Here is a 12,849-nt window from a genome sequence, read left to right as displayed (position 1 = left end):
TTGTGTATTTACATATGAGCGTTCTGCATCCATGTATTAAGTGGCAAATGATGCTGTCTGATACCTCTGGATTGTGTGTGTATGTGTGCATGCGTGTGTTTGTCTGCGTGTGTGTGGGCACATGCTTGTGTGCGTATGTGTGCACGTGCACGTCCGTGTGTGTGTGCGCATACATGTATGACCAACAGGAAAGTGTCAGTGCGGTAGATGCGTGTGCCATGACCCCGATGGCAAAGCCCTCGTCACCGGCCGGCACTGTGAGTGCGACGACAGCCAATGCATGGACGAGGACACGGGAGAGGTGTGTGGAGGTATGCCTCGCTACACAATCGCCCTCAGACTGCCCACGTCGCATTACCACATAAGGCCTGCAAACTACAGCAGAACTTTGTTCTTTGTGAAGTTCCTTTTCTGTTGTTTAACACTGAATGTTTAAACCTGACCCAAAGCGGATGGACCGACACTGGCAGGAGTAATTTCAAACAAACTCTAATCAAATGTTAGAACGCTCTGACGAAGAGAACACAATCTAGTATGTAGTCGATTAGTAACAGTCCTAGATTAAGTAGTAGTTATGGCTTTTCTACTAAAGAAGGGAATGAAATGGCTTCTCCTTTAACCTGCTGTTGCCTTATGAGGACAGTACTAAACTTTTGCCAAGGTTAATTGGTAATAAAGTAATAAAGCTACACAAAATGCTACTCATTCACCTCAAGGTGATGGGCCTTGGGCCAGTAATTCACCTCGTATGGTAATTTAGAAAAATTTGCAACCACAGATGGTCCATTTTACGTAACTGGACTGTGATTTTATTTGAGAAATGCATAATCTATCTTTTGCTACCCAGGTTGTACAGGGAATATATTCGCTATACTATACTTCGCAGGTTTCAATTAATAAAGCCAGAATGACTGTGTGCACAGAATGCCATAGTCGTAGTTCCAGTGTGGTAGCAAGAGATAACGTGGGAGAGCCATGCGATTCTGACACCCCTGTTCTCTTTCCTGCCATTTTTGGTTGCAGGCCATGGGAAGTGTTACTGTGGAAACTGTTACTGCTCGGCCGGTTGGCATGGAGATAAATGTGAATTCCAGTGCGACATCAGCCCATGGGAGAGCAAGCGGCAATGCACGTCGCTGGACGGCAAGATCTGCAGCAACAGAGGTCAGTCTTCCCCGACAGCACGTGCCTCTCCACTCCCGACACGCCGGCTCGTTAGCTGGCGGAGGCACTATTGCAAGGACGTGCAGCATTCTAGGGTTACGGGAGAGAGGTTTTTTTCCGACAGAAGGCCATAGATGAGTGATATAGAGGAGAGCTTTTGGCTCTGTTCCCAGACCACCACTGGGAGTAGGGGGGGAAGTAAAAAGCTGTGAGTGGGGAAAGGGATTTTCCAGGGTGTCACTTGATTAGAGAAACTGCTTACAGCACAGCAGAAATCGACTTGGGTGTGGTGAGTGACGGCCTGATCGCGAAGCTGAATTCCTGGGCACGCTGAAGTGCTGTGCGCGTCCATCAGACGGCGGTGGCTCTCTCCTTTAAGAATACATGGCCCAGTAATTATATCTAAACAGAACATTCTGTATTTGCTTGCTACATTGCTCCGTAGTGTCTACCCCTGAGAGTACAAGCTTGCCGTTGTAACGGGGGGGAGAAAAAATTGGCCCTGCAGCATTTTTCTGCTGTTTGATGCAATTCAATACGACATGTCTCTGTCGCTCTCTCATACACACACAGAGCTGCAGGTGTGCCTGCCAGTGAGGGAAAAAAACAGTACTCGAGCAAACGGAACACGGCCCCGGAATGGAGGTCAGGCTCATTCAGGATGGCCTCATGCTAATGTCATGCTGCTTTTCTGAAAGGTGATCCGGTAGCACTGGACTCTAGTAATGCTCCCAGCCTCTGTTAACCTTGCTGTGTTCCATGTTCCTTTCGACGCGAACGAAAGGTGTTTACAGTGAAACAGTGATTTGCATTAACGGTAGTGACCTCTTTGCTTCTTGAAGGCTTCTTAAAGCTTTTACTCAGGATTCAGATTGAAATGCTAATTTAACCCTTTATTCATGCAGGAAAACCTGCTGTTACTGATGCCTTACTCAAAATGTAACTGATGAAAAAATACACATATGAACCTCCGGAACTTTCTTTATTGTTTGCTCTTAGCAAAGGTTTTGGGCTGGGGCTGCAATAACAATCAAAGTCTTTTAGCATGCAGCAAAAATGCTTTTTGCTAACTTGTGGTAGAAGGAAAGATTCCACCAAAATATTTCTTTTACGTCCAGTCATTCTAAGACTTCTGAATACAACTCAATCTCATTTTGAGTTGTAAAGCAGAGCTTTTGGCTCCGAGCAGGGCTGTTGTAGCTTCGAGAGAGCACTCATCTGTTTGTTCCAGAGCCGAAGCCCAGCGACGCACGCCAGTCTCTTCGGTGCTCCATGTTCCATTTCCACCTTTCAATTACCCATTCAGCTTTGCAGATGACGGCTCTCGCTGCTATCTTGTTAAATGCCAACGTCGCGCTCACATCCAGCCAGTCAACCTCTTAATGCCAGAAATAGCTTGCCCTTCAAATGGACAGCGTATGCGTCCAAACCTTCACATTAATATCCATTTTGAACAATTGTATGCGGTTCAAACGCTGCAAAAGCTGCCCTGAAGAGGCAGAAAAAATTGAAAAGTGTCTTGAAAATAATAGTCAGTGTACTATTGTCACCATTATGAATCACCTACCGAACAGGCATGTAAGTACTCGCTCTAAATAAAAATGAATAATACCGGCAAAATAAGCAGGCATTCACCCTCCCTTTGAAAAAGCTGAAACAGACACACAGGTAAAGACAGAAAGAGAAGCAGGAAGCCTGACTCGGCAGAAACCCTGTGCACGTGAGAAACGTGCACGTGAAGACGGCCCAGCTCCCTGTGCGAGTCCCCACACTGGGCCGGATGAGGCAAAACGGGGTTTCGAGCAGCGCAGCTGTTGCGTTATGCCCAGGTGGAGGCATCTCCCCCTTTCTCTGTCACCCGGTCCGGGCTGTAGGCTTGGGCTTGCATGGCCGCTGGGTCTGTCTGAGGAGCGCTAACCGTAGCTCACCTCCCGTCTGTCTTGGCAGGGACGTGCGTATGTGGGGAATGTACATGCTATGATGTAGACCCGTCGGGAGACTGGGGTGACATCCACGGAGACACCTGCGAGTGCGACGAGAGGAACTGCCATGCAACATACGACAGATACGCCGACGATTTCTGCTCCGGTAACTCCGTCCCTCCGCGTTAGCGCTCCACCATCTTCAGCCCTGCCTTCGTATCGTCCGTTCAGATGCCGAGGACTGATTCAAGGGCTACACAGCTTCTGAAATTCTGATTTGGAGTAAATGACCTTTTTCCCCCTGGGATGTAGCATATATGTGGGAGCAACATCGTAAAAGCACAGTGTGTGTTAACTAGTATTATGTTCTGTTACTCACCCTGTCTGACATGTAGTGTGGAAATGCTGACTGGCTAAAAGGGTGGGGCGGAATGGCACCCACTACACCCATGTTCCTCCTCTAGTAAATGCAGACCTGGCAGATTTGTTTGAGCTCATGAACCAAACACAAGGAACCATGAAGACATCTGCTTCTGATATTGAGGGATAACAAATCAGCCAGGACTTTGTGTGTTTGCTGGAACAGTTACATAGGTCAGGAGGGACCACATTACAGGGGGCACGCTTTGATCACACACGACTTTCGCGTTCGCTTCTGAGCTCGAGCCACGAGTTGCGTTTGGCCAAAGACGTGCGCACCCACGCGTCCGCAGACACACAACCATGCCCACGCACGGCGGGATTATGTGTGCCAGTCTCCATAGCAGCCGCAGGCGCAGGGTAAGCCGATCAGTTGTCCTTTGGGAACACTAAATCCTGCTCTCTGGGCTTTTTCTTTCTTTCTTTCTTCTTCTTCCTCTTCCTCTTGTTCTTCTTCTTCTTCTTCTTTCTGTTCTCCTCTTTCTTCCATTTCCTGAAGGTCACGGTCACTGTAACTGCGGGAGGTGTAACTGCAAAGAAGGCTGGACGGGGAAGAAGTGCGAGCACCCTCTCTCCTGCGGCCTCTCGGCGGAGGCCAGTCTGAAGAAGTGCCGAGGCAGCTCCAGCCTGCCCTGCTTCGGCCGAGGTAACCCGGCCCTCACACGCACATGCCGAAGAGTCACTTCCCCCACTGGGATTTGCGAGGCCAAAGGTTCAGCCGGAGTTGTGGCGACTCCACACATCCTCTGTGAGGATTAGCTGACTTCAGATGATGCTTGAGTCATGAGGGTGGCAGGCTAGTAAATTCTGCACTGGTGTTTGTTGAAGGAGAGCTTCAAGAACTGCCTCGATCGCTGCTTGACTAACTGCCTAAATCGTGGCCTCGGTTAAAGGGAGGTGTGGTTTTGCAGGCGTTTTGGCCAAGACAAAATGTGAAATGTGAGACTCTTCCAACAGAAAATGGAAAAACTCTGGCAGGGTAGAACTGTGCAAACCCTGTAAGACAACAGTGCTCTATGAACTTCCGATGAGCAGCATACTGCACGTGAGCCTCTGGCCTTCTGCGTGGATGTGTGTCCACGGTGCTCATGCACCATGTGTTCTTCAAGTCCTAGATTTAATGGAGCGTGATAAATGTTCCGACCCAGCTGGACGCGAGCTAGCGCTCCTCCTGGACCGGAGCCCACCCGTCAGATCGGCCTCTGATCACCCACCATGTACACAACACTGCCTAATTACACAAACAGCCCAGCTGGAGCTTTGAAATGTGAAATACTTCTGTGGTCATTTGTAATAAGTCTACTGCAATTCGCTCATGCAAAAACAACAACAATAACAACAAATAAAAATCAAAAACAATTTATTAGTGCCGTGCACTAAGCTACAAAAAGCTTTACGTGTAATACAAAAACAATAACAAACAATATGGCACACAGCTAACAGGATATAGCAGCAGTCAAGAACAGGTAACAGCTGAGGATGTGGTTGTGCTTGGTGGCTTGTGAGCATGAGTCAGATTGATCTGCCCTGAGGTGCAGCGTGTTGGAGTGCAGAAGTGGTCAGAAACGTGGCAGGCAGTGTGTTGATGCCAGCAGCCTCCCGACCAGAGCGCCGCCCACATGCCTTCAGTGCAGAGGCAGCTTGCATGGCTGTTATGGTTTGCATCTCACATTGTTGCCTGTTACAGTGGTATCACTTTCCATGCAAATCCGATGATGGCGTCAATGGGGTTTGCCGTGTGTGAACGGAGATTAAGGCCTTTGCCTCGGTCTGCAGCAGCATGCGTTTGATGAATCTATTCATTTCAATTTAGATTGATTGAGTCTTTAATTGGCTCCTAGTTTTTGTGCTGTCCTGTCTTAAGCTTATTTTGTGCTTGAATTGGTCTCCAAATCCCTAAGTGATGTCTCGGTATGCAATGAAGAGCAGTCTCTTGTCAGATGAGTCAGAACATCCACAGGTGCTCAAAACGAGCGTTACTGCCTTTGTTCCCGGCTAAGAATAGCAAGGTGCCATACTAATAGGCTCGTTCCACCAAAGATGCTCAGGGGGTAATGCACTTTATTGGACTCTGTCTTGCCATGGGATTATTTATAAAATAAAAGAACAACGACAAAGCTTTTACGTCTGTCCTCTAATCATCATTCACGTACTCCGTGGTACTTTGCACCTTCTGCTCTGATATATGCATTGTAACTCCTATTTAGAACAACAGAAGCTGAATCATTTTAGCTCAGTTTACAAATGTATATATGCTTTGTTTTACAGCACATAATAAATCCACTACACCGGCTATAATCCTTCATCTTTTTATATAATTTATCCATTTGTAATGCAATGCCTGCAAAATTGCTTCTTTCGAATCCACACACTTTTTACATTTTCAAGATGCTACTGTGTTCATTAGCTTGTTTGCACTTAAAAATCTATTCTTACTGGTGATGGCTCGCAGAAGAGAAACTTTGTTACCTAAATAGATCAATAGTTTTGAGGTTGCGGCTGAAACCGGTGGTAGCATATGCTAACAATTATAGCTTCAAAACAAGTTTTATCATGTGACTGACTACTGGTCCTCGCATCAACAACCTAGTGTGGGAATGTGAAACAGCAAATCCACACCCATTCCTTCCTCTTTATATTAAATGGAGTTGAGTTTTCACCATTTTGTTGTTCTGAAATCAGGGTGCTCCTTTAATGCTCCTGTCTTATCGTGTGGCATTCGTTTACAGAATTCTCTCCTTTAAAACAAACACAGCTCGTTTTGTTAGGTCTTTGTGCTCTTTAACATTGTCCAAAGTAAGCCATTGATTTTTGTGCTGGAATGCAAAGGGATGGAAATTACAGTGCGGGACGCCAAAGGCGCACGAACAGAGCAAACGCAGGCTGGCCGAGTCAGGGTCTTTGCACTGGCCTGCATTTCATCTTCAGCTGGCCCAAGCCAGGCTATCCCATCAGCAGCACCTGGAATAATGCTGCCTCTGGCAGCAGGCCTGCAGGTTTGAACGGCCTGGAGGAAACGCCAGACGACGGGCCAGTGCATGAGCACCAGATCCTGTCCACGCATCCAGGGCTGCATACATGTGCCAAGCCAGACAGTCTCATGCAGTGGAAAGCTGGAAATCTCTGACCATTACAGCCTGTTTGGCTTTTAGAAGATGGAACACAGGGTAGAGAGAAAAGATTTTGTGAGTTCCTGCAAGTTCATGAAAAGAAAAAAAAATATTAGGTAGTGCTAGGACATTTAATTATGTTTTATTATTTTAGCAATACCTTTAAATGACCTTAACTTGCTGCAAAACAAGCAGAGTTAAAACTACTTCTGCAGAGGAGGATATTTAATCTACCACAAAAAAAAATCCTCTTCAAGAAGGTTTGTATAGTTGTGTTTACTTTGGATTTAATGCTTGGGTTTTTGCTGTGTTATAGTTACTTCTGCAAACACGTGGGCATGCTGTAATGAATGCCTGTCTTTCCATTAGGCTGTGTTCTAAATCAGAACACTATTTCATCACTGCACAATGGAAACGAAAAGCAGACAAAGGAAACCTGTGAATAATTGGGAAACAATCCTCTCAAATGTAACCCTGAATGTTAAATTATGCTCTTCTCTCCCAGCTCTATGGAATATATGTCTGCTGGCCTCTGTGGTTTGTCTATATAACGTCAGTAAGCCCCAGATTCACTGCCCGTCCTCATTTGCAGGGAGGACTTTGAAGAGAGGCTCCCAAATGATGATTTATACATCTGTTTACACAGAATCTCACCCTTGATTGGAGCTATGGGTCTGTACGCTTGCATCCATTAGCCTGGCAGCAGGTAATTATGTAGGTTTCCTCCACTCTGCATTTCACTCTCGCAATTATGGGCCCCGTCAGCCTGGCCAAGGGGACGAAGACAGGACGTTCCCAAAACGCCTCGAGACCAGCTGCAAGATCGCCCCGCTGAACTACATATCAAGGTGATGATTTCAGTTCAGAATACATGTTTGACTGACATGTTTTAAAATCGGGGGCCTGCATTAGCTTCTTCAAAACCGGATTTAACAGCTGGCAATCACATGTATCATATGCGCTGGTACGAATGATTATTCCAATTAAACTAGATTGAAAGGTTGGCAAATTTAACACGTGCACTGGTTCAAATAATAATTCCGATCAAACGCTTTCTTAATCCCTAAAAATAGTCAAATAATCAAGCTCAGAACTACTTTTTAGAGTCAAAATATTTTCACTAATTGTTAGATTGCTGAAATAATAGCCCTGATGCAAAAATGTGTGATTATATAACTAAATCCCAGATGCTGGTATTCCATATATGGAATTTTCCAGCATTATCATCCCACCTACGATTGTTCACTCACATACTCACATGTTTTGTTTTGTACAATAGGAATGACCAACAGCCATTGTAAAAGCCTCTGACAAGAGACTACGACCTCTGACAGAGACCACCAGTAAAGCTTGTTTTGGTTTCCTGAAAGGCAAAAGTCAAAAGCTTGCATAATTCACATTCTTTAAAGCCTGGAATTTCCTCAAGGAAACACCTTCTTTGAAGAGATCTCCACAGTCTGGAACTTTTTCACCAAAGAAAGTAATACTGTCCATATGTATTGAGGCCCTTTGATGTGTGGTGTGTAAGGGTGCTTTAATCGAAACTTTGCCGTTCGCATATAGTAGCTACACTGAAAAGAAGCATCGGTCAGGCAGTAACTAACTGGCTGCTGTAGCAGAAGGACATATATCTTCAGTCTTCAGCCCACTGATGTATTCAATATATGCTGGACCGGGAAAAAAAAAAAACTGCATAGAAAGAATACATCTTGATTATGAGTATGAATATGCCCCGCAGTAACCACAGGAACAAATGCTCTCTGAGGCAGTTGTTCAGCAGGGAGTAAAGATGAAGACTTGTGTTCCATACAGATGGCGACTGGATCCTAAATATTACTGGAACAGCCTGGCATGATGAGCAGACTTTTAAAACAAATCAGCTGAATTAGTGCTGATTGCAATCACTCTTTCTGGGAGTTACATGATGGTAGTTTTCTCTACGAACAAAGACAAAACAGCAATTCACGAGAAAGCCTAAACAGACTCCAGAACAAAGCCAAATCCCCAACAATCAGCACATCTGGATGAAGGGCAATCCACTGTTTCACACTGTGGTTTCAGACAGTCCAAGTCTATGATGCTATTTTGGCAAGTGTTGCTTATTACAGCTCTTGAATCATTCTGATCTTTCAACGTTTTATTCGTAGCCCTTTATCAAACAATTTGGTTATAACCTATCAATATCATTCACTCACATCACTTTTCCTTGACACGCTTACCTGTCAGCTTTAAAAATAGACAAGCGCTCCCTTTCGCCACAGGGGCACGGCACGAAGAGCAGCCCTGGCTGAGTTTGTCGCTGCGACCCTGCGTTATTTGTATGTGCGGCGCGCGGCGTCCTGCCATTGTGACAGTCACATGGCCCCTGATAGCGGCTGCACTTGAATGGCAGTCTGATTAGAGGATGCCTCCAGAAGCCCATCCGAACGTGAATCTGCCGGGCTCTCATTTCCCACTGGTGATGAAGGCCTTCCGAAGGCTAGGTCTGAAAAAAAGGCAGGAAAAAAAAAAAAAAAAAAAAAGCAGAGGAAAAGCTGGAAGATAACACAATCCAGGCCAGAGAACATTCCCAAACTCCCTGAAAAGGAGAGAGGCTCTCTTCTCCTTAACAAAACATGTAAAAACAAGACTGTTAGGACACACAATTTAACTGGACCAGCATACACTGCGTTCTTCACGCAGTTGTCAACAATGTGACAATTGAAACACCTGGAAATCTCCAAAGGAGGCACAATAATTGAGAGGTCCTCTTTGTCTTACTGCTGAGTAAAATCACTTGGTTCCTAGAGGCATGCTGTCATACAAGCTATGTGCAGCGTAGACTGCCAAAATCTTATTGCATGTTGTACTTTGCAGTTGTTGGTATAGCCACAGCTAATGATGAATGTTAAAGACAAAGGCCATTGGATCTCTTGTTTATGCACATTTGAGCACTGGGAAAGTGGTCACTTAAATAAAAAGACTCTAATATTGAGAAAATATGATATTTATAACCTGTTTTTTTTTCCAAATAGCATTTTACTGGAGAAATAGAGTGTTAGAGAAATCATTGTTAGAGTGCTAGAGTGTTACAGAAATCATTTAAATGTTCAACTGTAAATAATATTCATACATTTTGATGTTTCTTCCAGTCTGGCTTTCTAGAAAAAAAATTAAAAATCATATATGAATGTTGTGTTTAGGTGGAGACCTTGCCTTGCCCTGATTGCAGGGAGATGAACGATGAGCAAGAGGGCATGTGTTTCCATTACCTCTCTCTTTATGTGCCTCGTATTTTAGATTTAAGTCAGTTCAAACACCTGAACCTCCGTCACCTAGAATGTCTTCACATGCCTTTGTCGGGCAATGCAATATTTCCTCAAAACAGCACATCCTTGTGACTCTTGACATTTGTCTCTTGTCATATAAAAGGCAGAGGGGTGGGTGTGGTAAAGTGGCAGGCAAAAGCCAGTCTGGGCTCCCCTCACTGGGTTCACGCCGGGTTAGGTGCAGGAAGACGGTGTTGTGCCGTGCCAGCTCGGAGAGCCCTGAGTGTCATTTATTGTCAAAGACGGCACCGCCCTAGGCAGCGCCGGTGTCAGCTCTCAGCGACGCGAGCGCGGTTCTCTTCTACCTACTCAACTCTGCTAAGTTTGCAAAGCAGGCTTGACACTGCCTCAACTTGCTAGCAGCTCTCCTCCACAGATGGAAAATGTAGGAAATGTAGTTTATATGACATTGTAGCATAAAAAAATATCACTGGCCATCTAATGTGAAACTTGGCCCTGGACAATGTTTCGTCTGGAGGACCAATTTGAGGTCAAGACATAACCCTCCTATGATGTCATTATAAAGGTTGAATTGCTAATATTCACTGAAGGAAGAGAGTTAACATGAAGGAAGGAGTTTGTTGTGACACCAACACAGGCATTGCTCTCTGGGGACCATGACTGAAAATTATATATTTGGCTTTCAAATATGCATATTGCAGCCCAAATCTCTGTATACAATCTACTTGGAAAGCTCAATGTATGCAATCAAATTGGACAGGTCTACTCAGATTCACAGAAGTATGTCTATGCGGTCTACTTGGATTTTTTTTTAAATGGTGAAGACATTTTGCAGTCTGAAAGTGTTACACCCAGTGATTTATGTAACTGTGATGACATTATTTGCTAGGTATGCTGTGACTGAAATACTCGACCCCATATCCATTCTGTTTTCTCAGCTATGAAAATAGCCCATGTGCGAACACTGGGCCATGACAAATGCCACGAGCCACAAGCGAAAGCGACACAGCAGAAAGCCACAATTTTTCTTGTGTCTTCTGCCTACAAGCAAAACCAGCTTAAAGCCCAGGTAGATTCGAGTTTTCACCACCTAATCAGCTCTTGTTCTGATAAAAACTCTTTTCTCTTCCTCTTCTCAAGGTGAGACAAAATCCGCCAGAGTGACAGGGCAGTTAAGCGGAGGGTAAACAAACAAGCCCTCTGTGACGTCGCCAAAGCTAATCAATAAGGCAAGAGAGTTATGACATCTCCAGTTGCTGTGGTAACGCCAGCACGCAGACGGTGCTTATCTGCTTGGCAGGCAAAGAGGTTGTCAGACAGGGCGTTGCTTGTCCTCACTGTCTGCCTGAAGCCAGAGTAGCTGCAGTGGTCTGTCCAGCACTGACGTGGCACGACAGCGTCGGGCAGATTTCACCACCAGTGCAAGCGATCTACGACCATGGGCCCTCTACATTCCTCAGCCATTAGCAGAGAGTGCATTTTGCTGAACTGTAGTTTATTTTCACTGTATCCTGTAAAATGGGGCATATATATATATAATATGAATTAAACGTTTATAATCCAGGTGACAAAAACCAGAAAAAAATGGTTAACTCAGTTGTCAGTAACACAGTACTATTCAATGCCACATAAACACATTGGCTGCCCACTTTGGCTGTGAAATGATGTGGAAACTTGGTTGTGGAAAAAAATGAAATGTTCCGTCTTTGAACTTCTGAGAGCTGGGAAGGATTTGGCTCTGGGTTTTGTCTTTGTGCTTTGGCAGATGTCTCCTACACAGTGACAGCATGTTGCTTGTTGCGTGAAAGCTATTTGCAGTAGTCTGGTTATCACTGTATATGACATGCAGTTTATTGTTTTAGAGTATTGTCTTTATCATCAGTGAGCAAGCATTCCATTAGGGGAAAAGACCCTGCCTCTGAATTGCTGCTGCATTCTGGCAGAAGCAGAACTGATCACACTTTGAAGTCTGACTGCTTCTTTGCAATAATGCTTCTCGCTTTAAACATGATTGAGGAGCTGAGACAGTGTTCCCGCCATTACACAACCTAATATACGGCTGAGGACCTGAGGAACACACAATGATCCACCGCTGTTGGGTGCATGATCATGAGTATATATCGCCAGCGCATGTTCAGCTGGCAAGAACACTTCCCCACTTACTCCACATTTACACGCTACCTCTGGTCACACTTCCTCGGCACATGTGCACAAGTATCGGATTAGTACAGTCCGTGGCCCGTTAAACAGTGTTGATGTAATTGCAATGATCTTTTCTCTCCCCTGCAATGAAAGACTCAAGTCAAGCTCTTTCCATTTATCATTCAAAGGTGGAAAGGAGGAGAGCTATATCGCATACAGGCGAGACCAAAACAGGCGAGAGCAAAACACACCACTGGGCTTCATGCTATATGGAGGCATCCTGTAGAAAAGGGAGCTACTCGTATGATATTAGATTAGGTTTTACCATTTCTTTTTTCAGAGCTGAATTTTGTATTTAAAAAATGCCAAACAGGAACCCAGTCAGACAATGCACCATGTTCTTTAGCCCCCTCTTTGTGTGTGTGTGTGTGTGTGTGTGTGTGTGTGTGTGTGTGTGTGTGTGTGTCTGTGTGTGTGTGTGTGTGTGTGTGTGTTTTAGGCCAGTGCTTGTGTGGACAGTGCACATGCTATCCACCAGGAGACAGCCGTGTTCACGGCAAGAACTGTGAGTGTGATGACCGGCAGTGCGAGGATATGTATGGAGACATATGTGGTGGTAAGGAACCTCTGCTCTCTGACACACACACACACACACACACACACACACACACACACACACACACACACTCACACTCACACACACAGGTTGCAATGTCCATTGTTGAAGAGTTAAAATGTAAACTTTAGCTTTTTCTACACTTTGTCATGTCATGGTGCAGTTTTATGTGGTAGCAACTGGTCCAACTGTTGTGTGCTGAGAGG

The 12,849-nt window shown here is 45.1% G+C and overlaps 1 protein-coding gene and 1 long non-coding RNA gene across 3 annotated transcripts in view; one reads left to right on the top strand and one right to left on the bottom strand.

The window, feature by feature from the left end:
* itgbl1 (integrin, beta-like 1) overlaps nt 1-12,849 on the top strand; it is a 40,925-nt gene that overhangs the window by 10,941 nt on the left and 17,135 nt on the right. The window contains 5 exon segments of the mRNA XM_027001329.2: nt 189-311; nt 1,024-1,164; nt 3,112-3,252; nt 4,006-4,152; nt 12,527-12,643. Of these exon segments, the coding sequence (XP_026857130.2) occupies nt 189-311; nt 1,024-1,164; nt 3,112-3,252; nt 4,006-4,152; nt 12,527-12,643 (669 nt within the window).
* Nucleotides 4,850-8,916, bottom strand: LOC118240780. 2 transcript variants are annotated; one of them, XR_004775612.1, is made up of 4 exons: nt 8,836-8,916; nt 7,875-7,979; nt 7,271-7,452; nt 4,850-6,699 (listed from the first exon to the last, which is right to left on the bottom strand). It is a non-coding gene; the product is annotated as an uncharacterized LOC118240780 (long non-coding RNA). The 2 variants fall into 2 exon arrangements; XR_004775613.1 differs by having other exon boundaries at nt 4,850-6,651.

The sequence above is a fragment of the Electrophorus electricus genome, chromosome 25 (assembly GCF_013358815.1).
Source record: "Electrophorus electricus isolate fEleEle1 chromosome 25, fEleEle1.pri, whole genome shotgun sequence".
NCBI lineage: Eukaryota > Metazoa > Chordata > Actinopteri > Gymnotiformes > Gymnotidae > Electrophorus > Electrophorus electricus.
Note: the sequence above shows the minus strand (reverse complement) of the source record. Positions and strands in the feature narration are given on the sequence as shown.